General features: G+C 39.9%; 3 protein-coding genes across 5 annotated transcripts in view; 1 reads left to right on the forward strand and 2 right to left on the reverse strand.

The window, feature by feature from the left end:
* Positions 1–2,042: 2,042 nt before the first annotated feature.
* LOC116695654 (laminin subunit alpha-4-like) lies at positions 2,043–17,313 on the reverse strand. Its single transcript, XM_032526076.1, has 7 exons — positions 17,303–17,313; positions 3,785–3,913; positions 3,516–3,675; positions 3,278–3,405; positions 3,075–3,168; positions 2,880–2,987; positions 2,043–2,383 (listed from the first exon to the last, which is right to left on the reverse strand). Exons 2-7 carry the CDS (start codon positions 3,872–3,874, stop codon positions 2,313–2,315), a joined length of 651 nt encoding a protein of 216 aa, XP_032381967.1. The 5' UTR covers positions 3,875–3,913; positions 17,303–17,313; the 3' UTR covers positions 2,043–2,312.
* cts12 (cathepsin 12) lies at positions 10,807–17,479 on the reverse strand. Its single transcript, XM_032526041.1, has 8 exons — positions 17,258–17,479; positions 15,712–15,857; positions 15,498–15,617; positions 14,449–14,613; positions 14,132–14,353; positions 13,461–13,629; positions 12,405–12,510; positions 10,807–12,296 (listed from the first exon to the last, which is right to left on the reverse strand). Exons 1-8 carry the CDS (start codon positions 17,286–17,288, stop codon positions 12,197–12,199), a joined length of 1,059 nt encoding a protein of 352 aa, XP_032381932.1. The 5' UTR covers positions 17,289–17,479; the 3' UTR covers positions 10,807–12,196.
* Positions 17,480–18,469: 990 nt separating this feature from the next.
* The window catches only part of ankrd29 (ankyrin repeat domain 29), an 81,192-nt gene continuing 80,102 nt past the window's right edge, over positions 18,470–19,559 (forward strand). For 2 of the 3 annotated variants that reach the window (XM_032526052.1, XM_032526051.1), the window contains exon 1: positions 18,491–18,656. Coding sequence is in view for 1 of the 3 variants with exons in the window: in XM_032526050.1 (XP_032381941.1) it covers positions 18,645–18,656 (12 nt within the window). In the remaining 2 variants the exon portion in view is untranslated. Of the gene's footprint in view, positions 18,657–19,559 lie in introns of all 3 variants that reach the window. The other variant, XM_032526050.1, reaches the window with a different exon arrangement.

Here is a 19,559-nt window from a genome sequence, read left to right on the forward strand (position 1 = left end):
TTTATTACTTTGTTTTTCAGGCAGAATGCAGGGCAATTTCATGAAACAGATTTTGTAGCTAACTAAAAGTGGCAGGGGGGCTAATATTCCTCCAAAAGAGATTCCTCAGCAAAATACTTAAGTGTGTGTTGATTCACTTGTAATAACCTGTCAAGATAAGTCACGTTGTTTTGCCGTTACATGATAAAAGCAGGTTTAGTCACAGCTAATATGCTAAGCTAGCACCTGTTGTCAGTGAGTAACGGTGGCTATGCTAAGTATATATTTACTGACGGTAAGGACAACAAGGGAGACGCTAACAAGGCAAGTTAAAGTGTTTTAATGACTTTGTGCACTAATGTGCGCATACTAACAGGTTAATACTAATTTTTTTTTATTATATATATGTAAATATATTTTACACTCTTATAGTAGCATTCATGTTGCTAAATGTAAAACACAGCAAATTTTGTACATGTGAGCACTAGTAATGAGTGCATATTTACTGTTATTTTATTAATTTATTACTTTGTTTTTCAGGCAGAATGCAGGGCAATTTCACGAAACAGATTTTGTAGCTAACTAAAAGTGGCAGGGGGGCAAAAGAGATTCCTCAGCAAAATACTTAAGTGTGTGTTGATTCACTAGTAATAACCATAGATAATATACGGTCTATGGTAATAACCTGTCAAAACAAGTTACGTTGTTTTGCCGTTACATGATAAAAGCAGGTTTAGTCACAGCTAATATGCTAAGCTAGCACCTGTTGTCAGTGAGTAACGGTAGCTAAGCTAAGTATATATAGTATATATAAGGACAGCAAAGGAGACGCTAACAAGGGAAGTTAAAGTGTTTTAATGACTTTGTGAACTAATGTGCGCATACTAACAGGTCAATGCTAATTATTATATATATATATGTATATATATATATATACATATATATACATATATATATATATTTTTTTTTTTACACTCCTATAGCAGCATTCATGTTGCTGAATATAAAGCATAGCAAATGGTGTACATGTGAGCACTCAGTGTAGTAATGAGTGTATGTTTACTGTTATTTATTAATTTGTTTTTCAGGCTGAATGCAAGGCAAGTTCATTAAAAAGAGACTAATGGGACTGCATCTTCGGCTGTTATTCTTCACACGACATGGTAAGTGAAAGAGTTCTTTCAGCGGACACACAATGCTAACTGGGAAGTTAATAGTGGCCACCATTGTAGCTGCGTTGTATACTGTATGTGTTTCAATCCTCACCCATTTAGTCCTGTTAAGGGTTACACAAGGCTGCAGCCTATCATAGCAGGCCTTAAATTAGGAGGCACACATCCCAGGCAGGTCATGGGTACATTACAGCTGACACATAATAAAGCCAGCTAGCACGTACAGACAGCAGGACTAACTGAACACATTACATTAGGGCAAGAACTCCATCTCATGGTCACGAGTACAATAGCAGATTGGCTTGTATGTCTGTTTAATGAGTTTTAAGAATGTCCTGTTGTAAAGCTGCAGACACTGTAAGTGTGTGTGGTGGTTATTTTGTTTGTGTTTTTGTGGTAAAGTGAACTGCACCTGTCTAATATTGTGCTCATAAAACATAGTTAACTGGTGGTCAAAAACAAAATGATGTTTTTATTTAGTGTGGTAATTCTAAGGAAAAGCTGGCCTGCATTATTATGTACAGTAAACAGGATATAGCTTTTAAACATCTAGAACTTGTGGAAGTTACAGCATGAACCCAAATTTCTCCAGTATTTCCCCCCATCTTCCCCTTTAAGTACTTACAACATTTTTCCAAATTTTTAAATTTTGTGAAATTAAAATCCAGTCCAAGCTATTTTGTATGGCTGCCCATTGCACGTAATAGATTCTTAGATGTCTAACGCTAACCCATAAGACCACTTTACAAGAGTCTCCTTTTAAAGTCCTCTTTAAACATTAAAACGTCAACTGAAGACAGCTCATTGAGTTTACATCAGCTTAATTAGCTGGCTACAGTTGGTTAAATTTACTCATTTCAGCTGACACGTTAAACGGTGGTGAGTGGTAAATATGACCTGTAATCATTATAAACTGCACATGTGCTGTGCAAAAACGGAAAGCTGTAGAAACAGTAGCTTTGGGGGGGGATTTCAAATTAATTTCTGTGGGTTTTTAACTAAGCCTGTCTGCATAATATGACCTTGTAATGATGTAGAAGCGTCTGTGCAGTTAAAGAAGTTGTTGTGTCACCCGTTAATGACCTTAGTCTGAAAGGGCAACTATTAATGCTGACAGGGTCAACCACCCTGGATCCTGTTTCAAATGCAAGCGGTTTTCCATTAAGCTTCACATTTCGTAAGTGAAATGTTAAATGGCGAGGGCACGGGGGCTCGGTTCTGCTTTCTTGTCCCTGAATGGAGAAGAAGAAAAGCGGAAAGAGAACTTTCCTCCATCAGTACTTTTCTTTAATGTATTTGTTGAACTATTTCAACTTTCAACTTTCAACTTTCAACTTCAACTTTATTTGTCATTTTATATGTACAGAGTGCATACAGAACGAAATTGCGTTGCATACAGCTTATAAATATTGCAATGATATTCCAGGTGAGATGGAATACATTTTAGGATTATTATACAAAAAGTTATACAGAAGTGCAGCAGTGATCAAAGTGTAAAACAGTGCAGTATTATTAGTATGCAGTATTCATATGTTAAGTAGATATATTTAGTTATCCTTGATATACTTTATTGCAAATGTATACATACAGAATATACGTACGTGTGTGTCTACATACACTTCATTTTATTTAGTTTTGTATGTTCGACATAAATACAAAACAGAATAAATACAATGATAAAAAGATGATATTCCGAAAGATATTCTGCGACCTGTTTGGTGGATTTACCTCCTATGTAAAGTGTATCCAGTGTTGTTGAGGTGGAGGTGAAGGGGACGGCTTTCTGCTGAGAAATGGAGTCCACCACTAGTTTGATAACGTCACGTTGTTTGTACACTGGAGGAAAAAAGCACCAGAATCAATGATCTATAGCTACTCATGTATCATCACGTCTGTGTAAAGTGCCAACACGAGAAGTCGCACCTGAAACCTGGTGAAACTTTCCATCACAGAGGCTTTCACGGGGTGTCACCGAGACAAGGACAGCCCCGTTACCATCAGTCACTCTGACACCCACCTGGTAAAATATCACAGTCACTAAACATCATGGTTTGGTCATTTAATGCTGAATTTCTTTTGAAATGCTGCCTGATCAGCTGGCATAGTTCATTCTTAGAAAGATTCACCTTGTTTTCCTTTAGAAAGACATTAAGGCTGGCCTTGTGACATTGCACATGGAAGAGAAGACCTGTCAGGTATTGAGGACGCAGCTCAAAGGCCAACACAAACTCAGAGCCAACGGTGAAGTAATTCTCTAAAACAGAAATAGTCCTCATTAGACTTAAGGTCTGTTTGTTGTAAATGACCCTCATACGGCACACTGACAACAGGGAAATACAACAGGATTCATGCAATTTGTCAAACCCAAGACGATGTGACCGCTGCCTAAGTATGTCCCGATCTCTGCGAGCCCATCGAAGCAGGGTAAAGTTGTGTAGCTTGCCTCAGGGTCCACCAGAGCGACCTCATTCATTTTGAAGTTCCGTATACAACCAGTGACACTGTTCATGGGAATGTTGTGCCCCTGAGGGAAGACAGGAAGAGAAAAGAGAAGAGGCTCAATATGTAAACAAATGAGGGAAAATATGGCCGTTAAAAAAACAGTCAAACACTGACTGAGGTGTGATACAGACTTTTGTGGTTTTACTTTTGGGATCACCTCCCAGAAACACTGGGTTGTGCAGGTCTAAAGACGATCCCTCGTTTTTTTGGCAGATGTCCATCAGTCACGCGGAACCCGTCAACCAGCAGATGAGAAGTGCCTTTATAGGGTTCATATGAATAAATAAATAGATGGATGGATGGCTGAATAAACATTTTTTTTATGTTTTTTATTAGATAACATACCCAAAAGGATATGAAACCCAAACCATAACGTTTCGGAAAAACACTATTCTAATTTCTACATCTTCAGGAAAGAACACGTTTTTTTTATTTGTATGTATGTAACTACAATTACCTGTGATTGAGGTCCTGTTGTGGCAGGGTGTAACTGAGCCAGCTGTGCTCCCCAGAGAGCTGCCATTCCCCCCGGTGTGCTCGCCGGGATTTACACCGGCTGCCTGCTGGAGCCGGAATCTGACACACCGCGGAGAGATACCTGCATCACCATCTATATAATTATTATTAATTATAACAGCAGTGGGTGAATTATAATGGTGCTGTTGAAATACTGGCTTACGGGTTTGTGTTTCTTGGGCCTTTTCAACACGGGTGTTGGTAGCAGCTCGGTATGTGGTGGCTGCACAAACCAAGGTATGTGTCTACCGTTGAAAACGGGCTTAGATCGGCAGGTAGAAAGCTCCTCTCAGGCCTAAATAACCATAAATTCATGAAATTATAAGAGAAAGGGACAAATATAATCTGTATTAGAACAGCTGTGGCATTATAAATAACCATTTCTAAGGTTTCCAAACCTCCTTGTGTAGAGGGTAGCGATGCAGCCTTTCAATTTCCCTCCTTGCAAATGTTGATCCACTGGCCTGCTACGGGGTGATTGTCCCTGTATCACTTTTACATTATCGATGCTGAGCTCTAACCTGAGAAAATCAAGACTGGTTCAGTAAAGGTTCCATTAAAATTCTAAATAAGTCAATAAAGGTACAATAATATGACAAAGCTTACCCTGTTGGCCTGCATACTGCAGACAAGTAGTGCCAGCTTCCATCATTGTACCTTTTATCCGACCTCAAGGTATAATTATCACTATTAAATACTACGTAGCCATCAGCCAGTGACAGCTGCAGGTCATGGACAGAGATGGAGTCCTGCAGGAGATTGGAGAAAATAATAGTCATTATAAGCATTAGCTTTTGTTTCTCGTGTTATAGCAGGATGTGAGCCGTGTAGGGTTTACCTGAGACCTGCTCCTGAGAAGAACACCATGTCCGTCTGTGCTCCTGAAGCCCAAAGAGAGACTGACTGGCTGATCGCCCCAGACAGACAGGGAATCAACAGACAGAGCTGAATACAACCTAGCTGACCGAACACCCTGCACAAGCCACAAACCAGTGTTGGAAGATATATTCAGATCCTTTAATCAAGTAAAAGTACTCTTATCATACTGTAAAAATACTTTAGTACAAGTAAAAGTCCCGCATTGAAAATGTTACTTAATTCAGTGTATGTACGTATCATCAGGAGAAAATGTACTTAAAGTATTAAAAGTAATAGTAATCAATGGAGAAAAATTCTCACATTTTAGAACCTGGAAACAATCAAATCAAGTGAATGCATCCACATGATACAAGCCTCCCGTTATTGCGGACACACGCACAATCACGCGATAGTCTTAATTAGCTTTGTAGCAACTCATTTGGCAATGGCTTGAATGTAACAGAAGTTTATTAATACTATCATTGACTTGCGCCCTGAGGCTTTAAGTACAGTGCTTGAGAAATGTACCTAGTATTCATTCCACCACTGCCAGAAACACCCCAGTATCAGAATGTATTCTCAGTGTTCAGTCCTACGCATGAAGCTTGGAGCAGCCATGAATCCGGGTCATCTCTTTTCGGCGGTTTACCAGTAATGAGACTGGACGGTTTACCAGTAGTGAGACTGGACATCCACCGCTGACACCAATCGTCCTGTTGTACTTTACAATCTCAGCATCTGCTGTCAGGTGATCCACGCATCCTCTCAGCGGTGGGGCTGTGATGTCGTGTCTGAGATTCAAAGGCGTTCATATACAGAAAACAGCACAAAAGGCTAAACCGTTTTTGGCTTTACTTGGTGGGACCTTAGTGACCAACATATGAAGCAGGCTGTCACGTATTTGTATTGTTTATATTTTTTTGGCACTGACTAAGTGTTTGATTCTCCTCTCTGGGCCTTGAGACGCACTGCTTGAGAAGCACTGGACTACTTGGGTTATTGTATATATCCTTATATAGCCTCTGTCTTTCTTTTATTACCTCATTTACTTCATGTAACAATTTCAGATGCTGTATGCCCACCTTGTATGTAGTATGTAGGTTTTTCTATTTTATTTTGTAAAAGTTGAAATAAAATATATATATAATATAAAATACTGAAAAAATAAAAAACAGTACAAAAGGCTAATAAAATGTACAGTAGGGATGGGTCAAAATAAATTGATTCTCCAATTAAAATCAATCTTTGTTTGAGGGATCTAATATCGATTAATAAAATCCTGAAATCAATTTTTTAATATATGCCCTGTCACTATGGATGTGGTGTATTGACCCCCACGTTAACCTGGTGCATTATAAAAAAATAGTTTAGGGTTGCTCCTTGCTTGTACAATTTACAGCGCAAGTTCTGAAAATGTCTTTGTTATACAAGCAAAACTGGTATTGTAACTGAAATTCCCCTAACTTCACTGATATTAATGCAGAAATGGAATCAAATCGACTCAAATTGACGATACCCAGCCCTAATCTAATGAGCTAAATAGTGAATGCGTCTGTTTTGTTACGTCTGTCTGAGCTGTGACGGTAGACCCCCGATGTTATAACTCCTGAAGTTTGTTCGATTGGGATCTGTGGAGACCTGCCGTGGTCCGTAGCGCACAATAAACCTGTCTGCAATGGTGATTGCAAAGTGTTTGTCCTGAGACAGGACACATCATTTTTAGTAAAACAGTTTGGATTCAGAAAGCTTGCACTGCTTGATTTCCATTATGTAAAGTATTTCAGAGCATCTTACAGACAGTGACCCTTTTTCAGCACTCTGAACTCTGAGCCCCCCCCGGCCTGCTTGCTGTCCTTGAAGCACCAGGAAGCCTCTCTCCACAAACACACAGAAAAAAAGACTCCTGTAGTAGCAGATAAAACACAAATCATATCATATGTTTAATATCACGTGTATCCAGTTCAATGTTCCCATCCACTGTATCCTACTGATATTTCATGTTCATTTTGTCGAGCAAAAAGCTGCTATCTGTAAGAGTTGGACTGGTGCTTCTGCAAATCTTTTGAACGCAGTTACCCTGAATTTCCACCGAATGCGTAACTGCTGTGTGTCGGATTTGTTGCGGAACGGCTGCGGCCACAACTGACAGCGGAAGTCTCGAAGACCCACAAGATCTCGCAAATTCATGTAGAATAGAACCACAAAACCAACAACAGTTTGTTTCCATCCAGAGGAATAGAGAAGAGACTACTCTGTGCTGTTTTCAAGGTGTAGTGCAGGGAAATATGATCTGCTATGAGCACGCTGTATTTTATTTTGATAATTAACCGGATGTTTTATTTTGTTTCTGTGCTCGACTTCCTGTTCCACATCTGCCGTGTGCTGATAGTGCTCGGTTTGTGTCAGACAGTGTCCTTTTAGTTTATTTTTGGTCTCCACCATATCCTGTAGGACAGATCTGTCTCTTTAACTGCTAAATGCTGCACTACACTCACGCTAAATTTGCTATTTTGTGCAGGTTCTTGTCTCCTCTATCACATCCTTGATTCTCCTGATGCTTTCTGTCATGTTGGCAGTAGGAGGCGTCTTCCCACTGAGAGCCTCAGCTTGTGTGATTTTGTCTTTCAACACAGGAAGGGCTGTGTTCAAGTTCTTCTCTGAACAGACACAAAAGACAAACATATAACAACATGATTATATTCCAGCTGCCGGAAGACAATTAGTACATTAAAAAAAAAGTCTAAAAACAGAGACTGTGTAATCCTTTAAGAAGGTGGCTTCTTCTTCTATTCCAGTAGAACGTCTGTGTCGTCTGAAATTTTAAAAAACCCACTATGATCTACTGTGACGTTTCTTACTGCGTGAAATCTTTTCTTGACAAGTGATCCATCGACCTCTTCTGATCTTTTTGAGGTTGTCACTAACGGTTCTTAGTGATTCTCTTTTTTCCTTCTGCGTATTCATGCGGCCTTTGAGGGTGTTCACTTTACGTGACAACACTGTTCAAAGGAAATCAAAAGCCTTTCACCTTTTTTTTTAAATTAAAAATTCACGGAATATATTTCACTTGTTATAAATGATGCTGTTTTCATATATTTTGAAGTCACTCTGAGTCTCGTTTGCTTCTGTCCATAAACAAGTTGTATTATCTTTGAGTCCTCCCTCCCTCACATCCTAATTAATAGAATCAGAGGTATATTAGTAGTAAGTTTGGATGAATATTTATATTTTTTAAACATTCAGGTTACATTACTCAGAGCGTCTGAGTTACCTTTAAGACTTCATCCACAGCCTCTCTGCACTGATTTGCTGCCGACTCTGCGTTTTCTACGGCATTTAGGATGCTGTTACACACACCTACCCAGCACACTGAGCAGCTCAGTACTGTTGGTAGCATTAGGAAGCACTCTGCAATAACATACAGCATGGTGCTTTAATGTCAACACACACAAAGTTGTCTTCAATGTTCATTGAAGTCAGAATTCTTCAACAGGGGGTCCTTCAAAAATGAAAATATGTCTTAAGATATCGGAAATACAAATTAGTATTGACCTATTTGTGAAAAAAGCCATGTAATCCACACATTAAAGATACGCTTATAAGGTAGCCAAACAAGATTTACTGTGCCTTCCACATATATGTTTAACATTAAAACATGATGTATGAATAATAAACAAATATCCATTAATTTTCATCCATCTGGCCAAGTTTAATATGCAACTCAATTGCATACACTGTAGGAGCCCTACTCTCTCTCTCTTTAAGCTAAGGGATCCTTGGCCTAAAAAAGCATTAAAGACCCCTGATCTAAATGATATGTATCCTCTTTCTTGATATCCTCTGCTTCACACTCACTGATGAAGTTCTGCTGTAACCTTGTTGAGCTCCTCTGCATGCTTCTCAGCTTTGTTTACTATATCCCCCAATGCCGTAATCTGGATGTTATTTAACTGAGCTGCATGACTCTCAAATTCCTGCAATTTACACACAATAAACTCAGTTATCACACTCTAAAAAACGTGTCTCGTGGAATTGTGGCGGTAAAAGATGGCTGCTTACTTTTTTTAGTTCCTTAAGCATTAAAAAGATGTCTGTGATATTCTTTAGCAGATCTTTGGTCATTTCAGTCTCAGGAAGGAGCATACATTGTTCTCTCTCCAGCTGTGTTTGAAGACGCTGGCAAATGATGAACAAAGACAGGTGGAAACATCAGTGTGACACTACAGGGTGAGAAATGATTTGACTGATGTGACCGCTGTGTTTCATGTCACCTCCAGATGTTGTGGTGCAGTACAAGCCTTCAGGTTAAGGACGTGTGCCCTGTCGAATCTGTCCCCCGCCTCTGTCAGCAGCTCAGCCACCTCACTCAGAGAAGAGTCTGAGGCCATCAGAGAGTCTTCAGTCGGATTGGTTTCCAAAGGATCTACCATGTTGTTCCTTATTATGTCCAACACTGAGGGGAACACACATACTTTTTGGGATTTTACATGATGGCAATCTGCACTATTACATTGATGTTCATGTTAACAGATGTATATTATAAAGTCCAGACTCAAGTATGTTTTTCTATTGTCTCAGGCTTGTCGAGGACTCGTTGGTATTTGGACTCGGACTTGGCCATTGGACTCGCCAAATATTCTAGTTGGTCTTGACCTAGTCCAGCACTATATGCTTTTTTCTAAAGTAACTTCCTCCTCCAAAACAAAAGCATTGATGAAGCGCCCTTGTTCAGAAAATAGGTATTGGTTTAATTGATAATCCATCTAAAATGGGCATTGGGGTGACTGGTAGAGCTGGCGCCCATATATGGAGGTTTACTCAGCGGCCGCAGGTTTGACTCCGACCTGCGGCCGCAGGTTTGACTCTGACCTGCGGCCCTTTGCTGCATGTCATTGTCATAAAGACCTAAAATGGCAAAAAAAATCTTAAAGGTCCCATGGCATGAAAAGTTCACTTGAAGAGGTTTTTTTTAACATTAATATGAGTTCCCCCAGCCTGCCAATGGCCCCCCAGTGGCTAGAAAGGGTGATAGGTGTACACCGAGCCCTGGGTATCTTGCTCTGCTTTTGAAATAATGACAGCTCCGATGAGCCGATCTGGAATCTTGCTCCTTATGAGGTCATAAGGGGCCAGGTTACCTCCCCTTTCTTTGCTCTGCGCGCCCAGAGAGTTTGGCCCAACCATGAGAGAGAGACATCATGGCTATCAAATAAGTATTGTTTTTCAGCACACTCTGCTACATTAGGTGCTAAATTACCTGAGTGATAGCGCCAACTGTCTGGTTATTGAAGGAAGGATCACAAACCTTTTCTTGCTGTGTGTCTTCTGAAGGAGCTGACAGTGTCCGTCATGCCTAAACTCTGAGCTTTTCTCAGTAGAGTCACAAACCAAAGCAAAGCAGAAACAACAACACAGTACTGCAAATCAAAGATATATTCCACTGCATTATAAGTTATTCAGCGAGCCATGTGAACAGTGAAAAAGCCTCCGTCTCTCTCAGAAAGCTCCTCCTTCTCTCCCCAGGTAAACCCTGCCGCAGGTGAAGCTTGGAGCTTTTTTGTGAGACCCGTAAAGAAACGAGGGACGGTAAGAAGCTGTTTGTGTGGATGAGTGTAAGCTTGTGCATAGTTAGGCTCAAGGTTCAGTGAGGTGTGGTTGACATTAGGAACTGTAGGAAGCTGGGGCTCGTGTATATGAACTGTGTTTGGTTAAACAATGCAACGTGCAGATCCAGTGACAAATACACATATGAAATGGTTATCCCTTTTATTTCCCAGTCAGTTCAGAAGTTAAAACCTTTCACTTTATCCAGTAAGTATAACATGTTGTGTATAATGGTAGAAAAAAATGCAGGCAAACATTTATTTGCATTGAAAATACAAAGCACCATATTCTTTGTTCTTTCTCAAACAAATACAATTTGAGCCATACCCCCCACACCCACCACCTTGTCATCATCCATCCCCTACTGAAGATGTAATTTAGTACTATGTTAAAGATCAATAAAAAAACATCTTTTGGAAATTCATTAATGCCTTAGTTAAAGAAATTTGGAAAAATCTAACTTTTAAGGACACCAATTTTCTTAATGAAACTTAATAATGTATTGTAAATAGAAAAATAAATGTTCTTCCTTAAATACAGGGGGCATAACTATACACCCCCCTATGTTAAATTCCCACAGAAGCACTTTTTTATTTTTAAAGGCCAGTTATTACATAGATCCAGGATACTATGCATCCTGATAAAGTTCACTTGGCCTTTGGAATTTCAAATAGAACACCCCCCCCCACACACACACACACACACACACACATCATCACATACCTTTCACCATACCTAGAGATTGGCATGGTTTTATTTCAGTTAGCTTAATAGTTGATTTGATTTGCGTTGAGAGATGATCTTATGGAAAGTTCCCCATGCCAAGGTATGTATGGTAAAGGTTATGTGATCATGTGGGAGGATATTTTAATTCCAAAGGCCAAGGGAAGTTTATCAGGATACAAAGTATCCTGGATCCATAAAATACCTGGCCTATTTTAAGGAACAACATTTATTTTATTACAAGACATTATTCATTCACAAAGAAAATTGTGGATTTTTTGTATTTTTTTAATTAAGGCATTAAGATCTATTTCCAAAAGATGATTGCTCAGTGAATCATTCAGTATTCACAAGAATAAGACATTTGTTTAAAATTCACAAAATGTACTTTGGGGGTTGTGCAATGGTAATTAATCATTTAGTTATTACTGATTTCATAAGTCCCAAGTCAGTGAACTGACTAAGTAATGCCTATTATAGCCACCATTAGCTTAAAGGTTTTAGTAGCAAAAGTGTGTTGTTACTTCCAAATTCACGTTTCATTTGAAAGTGGAGGAATGTGTTTTTTTTCCTCTGTCCATAGTTTCACTTTAAATGACATAAATTGCATTTTATTTACATTTGGTGAGTTAGACTAATCCAAACTTTAGGAAGGCTTATAGTATTTGTGGCCACAGGTTGGTGTGTGCACTACATCCCTGAGAGAAGCAAGGAAAGTTCATATGAGCTGAAAACATGTATGCAGTGTCAGAAAAAAGCAATGACAGATGTTGTTTTCTGAGACCCACTGACAGCAGTGAAAGATTTCAGCATTAACACATGACTGAAGCATCTTCTCAGAATCATAGAATAGGGTACAAAGCATAGCTTGCGATGCCACAAGTGTTGCTGCCATCTCGGACCATTCGCATGTAGCCACCTTCACCCCAGCTGCTTCCCCAGCTAAAACAAAAACAAAAATTCATATTTCAGTCATATCAAGAAAGACTTGTAGATGTGATGTATAATAGAAAATGTAGTGTTCAACAAAATCAACCCATGTTTTCTGACCTGTTTTTGATGATCCAGTAGTCTTGGCCTCCTTCAGAACCGTAGCCGACCAGCAGCACCGCGTGACTCAGATTGTTAGGGTTACAGGCTGGCTCATCGTATATTCCTGCAAAAGACATTTCAACCTGATTCATTTACACAGAAACAAGCTGTAACGACGACCGTGACATATCAACTTTAAAGGTCACGTGGCAAACTTGTTCGTAGGGCTGGGCAGAGAAGCTCAAGCCCCATTAACCAATCAGAATCCTGAAAATAGCAACAACAGCAACAGATCGCTTCCTCTCGCTTCCCCAGCTGCCTAAACCTCCGTTGGTCTCAGTTTACATGCAAACGAAGTTTTCCAAAGTCTCCACTCTGGCAGGAGTTTTTAAGACTTGTTTTCAGGGGCAAATTCCCAGTTTGGGTGTGAACAAAGGGCACAAACAAAGTTAAATGTCTCAGTTTTTCAAAATAACCCCAGCCATAGAGACACTAACTTGGGCTTGGGAGGGAGCATGAGGGTAAGAGGCCTCTTACTGGGGCTTAGAGTTGAGACTGAGGGCCCCGGAGATCAACACCCAGACATTGAGCCACTAACTGGGGCTTGGGAGGGATGTGTAAACTGGGTATATTTCCAACATATATTTACGTTTGCTGTCATGCGGTGCCATCTAGTAGTTTTAGTAATTATGAGAGGTGCAAAGAAGAATGTCAGGTGAGGTAGTATAAAGATTACCAAAGTCAGCGTAAGGACAGGGTGGATAGATGGGTCAAACAAACACAGGACTTTCACCCAGGAGACCGCTGTTTGTGTCCCATTTAAAACCAAAAGTCAGTGTTGACTACGTTAATATGTAACCATGTCCCATACATCCATTCTCATTTTAACCCAAACCTTTTCCTAAACCTAAACAAGTAGTTCCTTTTCACAACTTTAACCACTTTTTTTTAAAACTGCAACTGTTTCACAATGTTGAATAGAACAGTCATATATGTTGTTTTGGGAGTCATTGGCAAACGATCTATCGTTTAGGTATGAGGGTGTCCTGATGTGTTATGCCACAACAATTTTACCCGAGCTGTAGAACAGGAAGCTGGAATGATCTGCATCAAGAGCTACTGTGATTGGACCGATAGTTGCCACGGCATCAGCCAGAGCCTGTTCATCTCCTTTGGGCAGGAACCTGTAGTCTTTGATATGGGCGACTGCAAGTCTGCTGTCGTAGTAACAGGGCTGGGTGTCCTGTTGAGAGAATCGGAGAGCTCAAAGTTAACGGCAAGCTGGACACAGAACGATCAACCGTTTTGAATGTTCTGATGGCGGCTGAGGCAGCAATGTAAGGCTACATTTGCACTGCCACGTTTTGGTTTGAAAACGAATATCTTTTGCTACATTTGCACCTCGGTTTCACACTGGTCTGGCGTTTCCGAGCCCCTAATCCAGAGATATTTGAGAACACTTCTGACCCTGTTTTGGTCAACGGTCGCAAACGGAGCCCTTTGGCAACACCAACACTGGCGCCAATGCTTCGTCGCCTGATTGGGTCATGATGCCTCGATTTTTTTAAGACTAAGCTACTAGCGTTATCATAGCAATTACCAGCAATGGGCTGTTTTTCCCTGGTATGCGCTTGCCCAGTACACGAGAATGTTTATGAGCTATGCGGTTTGGGCATGTTAGTTAACACAGATTTGTTCTTCTTCTGCAGCTAAAAACACTTTTACATAATGTAGGCAAGCCTCACCACTGAGGTGTATGGGTAGGAGTTTGTCGACTGCAGCCCGTTGTTGACCACGTAGTCATAGGCGTCGCTCATCCAGGCACCGCTGCAGCCGTAGGTACCGTACGATCTGGAGCAGTCCACCAGGTTTTGTTCACTCAACGATACGAGCTGACCTGTCCTCTTGTATATTTGTCCCTCAATAGCTCCCGTAGTGCTGAAGGCCCAGCACGAGCCACAGTAACCCTGCGATGAACATTTGAAAAACAAACAGGAGATTTGAAGATGATCATGATTCAGTCTGGATAAACCCCACTGAAGATGAATTTAGAATATCTTACCTGGTCTTTCACCTCAGTAACATAACCCATGTTCCTGTAGTCCACAATCGCAGCATCTAACCTTTTAGCATTGAAGCGCAGCTTTCTGGCCGAGACGGTCTTCCCTCGCTTCACATACTGGGGGTCTATCTTGGCACCTTGCAAAACCTTGTACTCTTTTCTTGTCTACAAATGGAGACCATAAAGAAGATTGTTTCCCATATGTAACTGATGTTGGCATGTTGGTTAATCAAAACAACTTAGCATATTTATTTAAGACAATAAAAAAGAATACGCTTAGTTTCTTGTTGGCAGTTAGAAGAAATAATGAATACTATTGTCTTGCCTATACTGTAAATATGTAGCTAGAGCCAGGAGATGGATAGCTTAGCCGCTAAAACTATAGGAACAGCTAGCCTAGCTCTGTCCAAAAGTGACAAAATCCATCTACCAGCACCTGTAAAGCTCACTAATTATATTTTCTCTGTTCAATCCGCAAGACAAATTTCAAAAAATGCATTTTATGGTTTTAAGGGGGTTTTCTACTGGACCTTTTCTTGGTTGGACGCAGTAACTTCTTATTGTATGCCAAGCTAAATATTTACCATACAAACATGAGAGTGGTTTCAATCATCTCATTCAACTCTTGGCAAGAAAAAAAAGCTTTTGGTTTTTGTATTGTACTACAATGTTTATATTTTGATTTGTATTAAAAAGGCATTAAATAGTGGCCATCTTAGCTCAGGTGGTAGAACGGGTGCACATGTATATTCCTTGACAAAGAAGGTAAGTAGGTTCAAGTCCTGCATGTCTTCCCCTCCCTTTCCTGTCTCAGCTTTCCTATCCAGAATTGCCCAAAAAATATTTTATTTTAAATTAAAAAAATACATACAACATCTCAGCTTGATCACAGATTTAGATGAATTACCATTTTTTCACTGTTTGCAATCATCAATATTCAGTGAGGGTTTTCAAATGTAGTCTATAAACTACTATGCAATGAAAATATTTATATTTATTGTAAATCAATGATTTTGAGGTTGTAGGCAGAGAGAAACACTACTCCTTACCAGGTCTCCATATTTATTCATGGCCATAGTGAACGGCCTCATGCCCATGAAAAACCCTTGATTATTGTTTTCAATCATGTGCTTGTTCTCCTCCCAGATGGCCCTCCTTTGCATGTCGTCCTGCATGACGACACAAAGCAACATCACAGGATGACTCGAGTCAATCAGAGCATGTGGGCTTACACTTGTATTTGAGATGTGGAGTCGGTCTCACCAGTTTTTTGTAAGCTACCCCGTGGCTGCTCTTCCAGACCTCCCACTCCGTCTGGACCACTTCATCTGAGTCCGAGGCCACTCGCTGCGGGCCGCACAGCAGCACAGAGAGCAGAGCCGCTCGCAGCAGGAAGTAGGCCGGCTGCACTGCAAGGACAAGAGCACCACAGTGGAGTCACGCCTATTGTCGAGCTCAGCAGATCACAGCAGAAACTAACTGCAAGCTGTGCTAATAGTTGTGTAGTGTTTTGTAGTTATTATAGACGTGGTGGCTATATCTTCAGACCCAAACTGCCTGCGTCACAGCTATACATAGATATATAGATATCTATTGTCCCAGGAGGGAGATACTGTATGTCTTCAGTCTGTTTCATGCACATTGCAATATGCACTGACAAATACATCAACATATAACATAAAGACAGGTATGTACACACATAGAAACTACAATATGAGGAAAATAGGCGATATGCGATACATTGTTGAAAATCGCAATAACGATATTACTTGCAATAAACACATTTTAAAATGTACTCAGTTCTGCCTTTCTGCTGCTTTCACTGTTGTTCTATAACAAAACAAATTGCTTGTTGAATTTAAAACAAATAAAAGAAAAAACATTTCTAACATTCTTTGGTTAACAAATTGAACATTGACTTGAATATTAAAGACACTGTTAAAAAAGAGACGGTTACATTAAACGTGATATATTACCCTTTAACTAACACCAAAAATATTATAATTTGCCATATGTGTAATGCGCCCGGTGATATTGTGATGCCGATTTAAAAAATATATATATAGTATACAGTATAGAGACAAGGTAAGCAAGATGGTTTGTTCAGCAGTGCAATGTCTGAAGGAACAAAACGTCTCCTTTCTACACCTGAGAGTCCTGTTTCTGCTGCCAGATGGCAGCAATACATAGTGTGGATGTAGAGGGCAATGCTATATTTTTAATATCTTCCTCTACCAAGTCCAAAATATGCCATTTTAGCTAATGAACAGCAAAACATGAAACTTATCCCCACATCTATGATTAAATGTGCTGATTCCATGGTAGAGTAAAGACATTAGACAGGAACTGCCTATTGTAAAAATCCAGGATGTGTTCTTAAAGTGAAAAATGTTACATTGATTTCTAAAGTGGGGTTGCACTCTCTCATGTAATTCTACACCTAAAGGCTACATTGCTAACATGACCCTGCATGCTCTTCACGCACAATGTCATTTTACTGTATATGATTGATCTCTTACTATAATGCAATGCAAATGTCTGATACATAATGTATCAGTGGATCACAGCACAAACTGTACATGTATTAAATACGTTAGTTTAATTTAGCAGAAGAGATTTTCTCAACAGCAAGGGGCTTTATACCGAACAAAATAAAAAAGGCAATGTATGTCGCGTTTCAATAATGAAACCAAGCAGTTAGCATTTTAAAATGCAAGATGTCTTTAAAATAAAAAGTAGATTTTCAGATGTTTTTTTTGTTGTTGTTTTTTTTTACTCCATATGAAATAAAAAGCCCTGGCCAGCTTACCTTCATGGATGTTTGTCTGTTTTGTTCCCATGGTCTGAGAGATACTCCTCTACACATCAACAGACTTACTGTCAACCTTCTTTATAAAGCTTTCCAATAAGCAGCCTACAGGTTTTCACTATACTTTAACGGATCCCTTAATCAACACTTAGGCTGGCACCTGAGAAGGACATTAGTCGACAAAAATAAGATGCTTTGCCTGCCCCTTCTCGGTAACACCTCCATTATCGTTTAGAAAGAGCTAAAGCTGCAAGATTGTAAATCCTTCAATTACCTGTTTACAAGTGAGCATAACACCTGGCCAGAAATAACAGTGGAGGAAGTACAGAGATCATTTACGTAAATAAAAAATGAAAACTGAAATGCATCTTTGGGGTTGAGAGATGAGTAATGGGGCAGAAAAAAAAAAATGTTCTGCTACCAAATCTCAAATCTTTGCATTGTTGTGAAATAATGTATATACATATGTGGGCCTGGAATAGTTAACAAATTGAAACCATCTGTGCAGCTTAGAGGCATGGATCACTATTTGGTGGAACTGATCAACGACCACTTGTTTAATCAGGTTTCTTTTTTTTTTTTTCTTCACACATTTAAATACAGTTATGTAAACACAGTACATGAACTTGAAACTACAGCTGTCAAATAAATGTAGGGGATTAAAATGACTAATTGGCCTTTGAAATAATAGAACAATTTGATAAACTCAAGTACATCATAATCTATTTATTATATCATTATACTGAAGCATTGAGTTGGCTGAACCATGCGTTTCTTCCGTCAAGAATTGAAACTGTAAAATGGTCATAGTCTCATATCCAATTAATCTGCATGTTATTTATGCTACTAACTTTTTGTGTTTTTTGTGTGTCCGTGTGTGTGTGTGTGTGTGTGTGTGTGTGGTGTGTGTGTGTGTGCTTGGTGCTGTGCGTGCGTCCTGTCTGTGTGCGTCGTTGTGTGTGTGTGTGTGTGTGTGTGTCGTGTGTGTGTGTGTGTCCGTTTTGAGTCCGTTGTCGTGTGTGCGTGCCTGCCTCAGCTGTATGTGTGTCGTGTCCGTGTGTGTCCGTTTGAGTCCGTTGTCTGTGTGTGCGTGCCTGCCTGCCTGCCTGTCTGTCTGTCTATCTGTGTGCGTGCGTCTGTGTGTGTGTGTGCGTGTGCGTGTGGCTGTGTGTGTATGTGTGTGCGCGCTCAGCAGCGCCACCCAGCGGCCGGCGGCGCGCCTCCGCGAGCAGTGACTGCAGAGGTCTGGCTGGGTGTTATTATGACCGCGAACCGGCGCCGTCAACACCCAGACGCAGCGCAGCAAAACAGGCAAGTGGCGCTCCGCATCGTCCCTAATGAATGAGTGCGCAGGAAGAACCATGAGTCACCAGTAAAGGTCTGCAGGATGTCTTTTAAGGTAAACGAGCCTTTTCCATGAGCCATCATTTTCATCCACGCATCCTAGAGGGCCTCAATGAGAAACCAGATCACACCTGCTTTCATTCATTTTCAGGGACTATCTAACGACTTGGGGAAGCCGGTGTGAGCTGGTATTCAATATTGTTGTGTTTATTGCAAACTTCAAGACAATCCTATAAGGATATCATGGCCTGTGGTCCTACTTAAATTTGACACATTAACCTGTACAGTATGCTGCTCTAGCGTATGTGTGCACGCGCTGTTTGTTGCAAAATACTTTATTCAAATACAGGAATCATGTAGGGCTGCACGGTATGAGGGAAATATGCGCTATGCCATAACGTTGAATATCGCGATAACGATATAGATATTATTGTTTACTGAGTTCTGCTGCTTTCAGGATTATGCTAAAATACAAAAACTGTTTTTGTTGTTGAATTAAAAACAAATGTAAGGGAATTATTTCCACAGTTTTCCAACTGCTTTTATTGAACACATTGAACATTGAATTTTATATAAAATGGGCCACTAAAAAAAAATGACACTTTCATTATAAAGTGCAGTTTTACACTGTTAGTATATTTTACCTATAACACTAAAAAAAACTGAGAGTCTTTCACAATATTTACTTTATATTGCACCAGAAAAAAAAAACTAGGACTAGGACGATAAGCTTTTGTCACGATTCGATTCTTTCTGGGTGCCGATTCGATTTCTATTGACATTTTAGTTTATTGCTAAGTATTGCGAATCGTTAGTATTGAGAAGTGCGATTTTCTTTTCCTTCTTTAATAAAAACAAAAGTTGAATAACACCCTTCTAGAGACAATATATCATTTCAATCAGGAGAGACTTCATTGCAGATATGCAAAGATTTATTGTACATATGTATAATATGAAA

This window comes from Etheostoma spectabile, chromosome 9, assembly GCF_008692095.1.
Source record: "Etheostoma spectabile isolate EspeVRDwgs_2016 chromosome 9, UIUC_Espe_1.0, whole genome shotgun sequence".
Classification (NCBI taxonomy): Eukaryota; Metazoa; Chordata; class Actinopteri; order Perciformes; family Percidae; genus Etheostoma; species Etheostoma spectabile.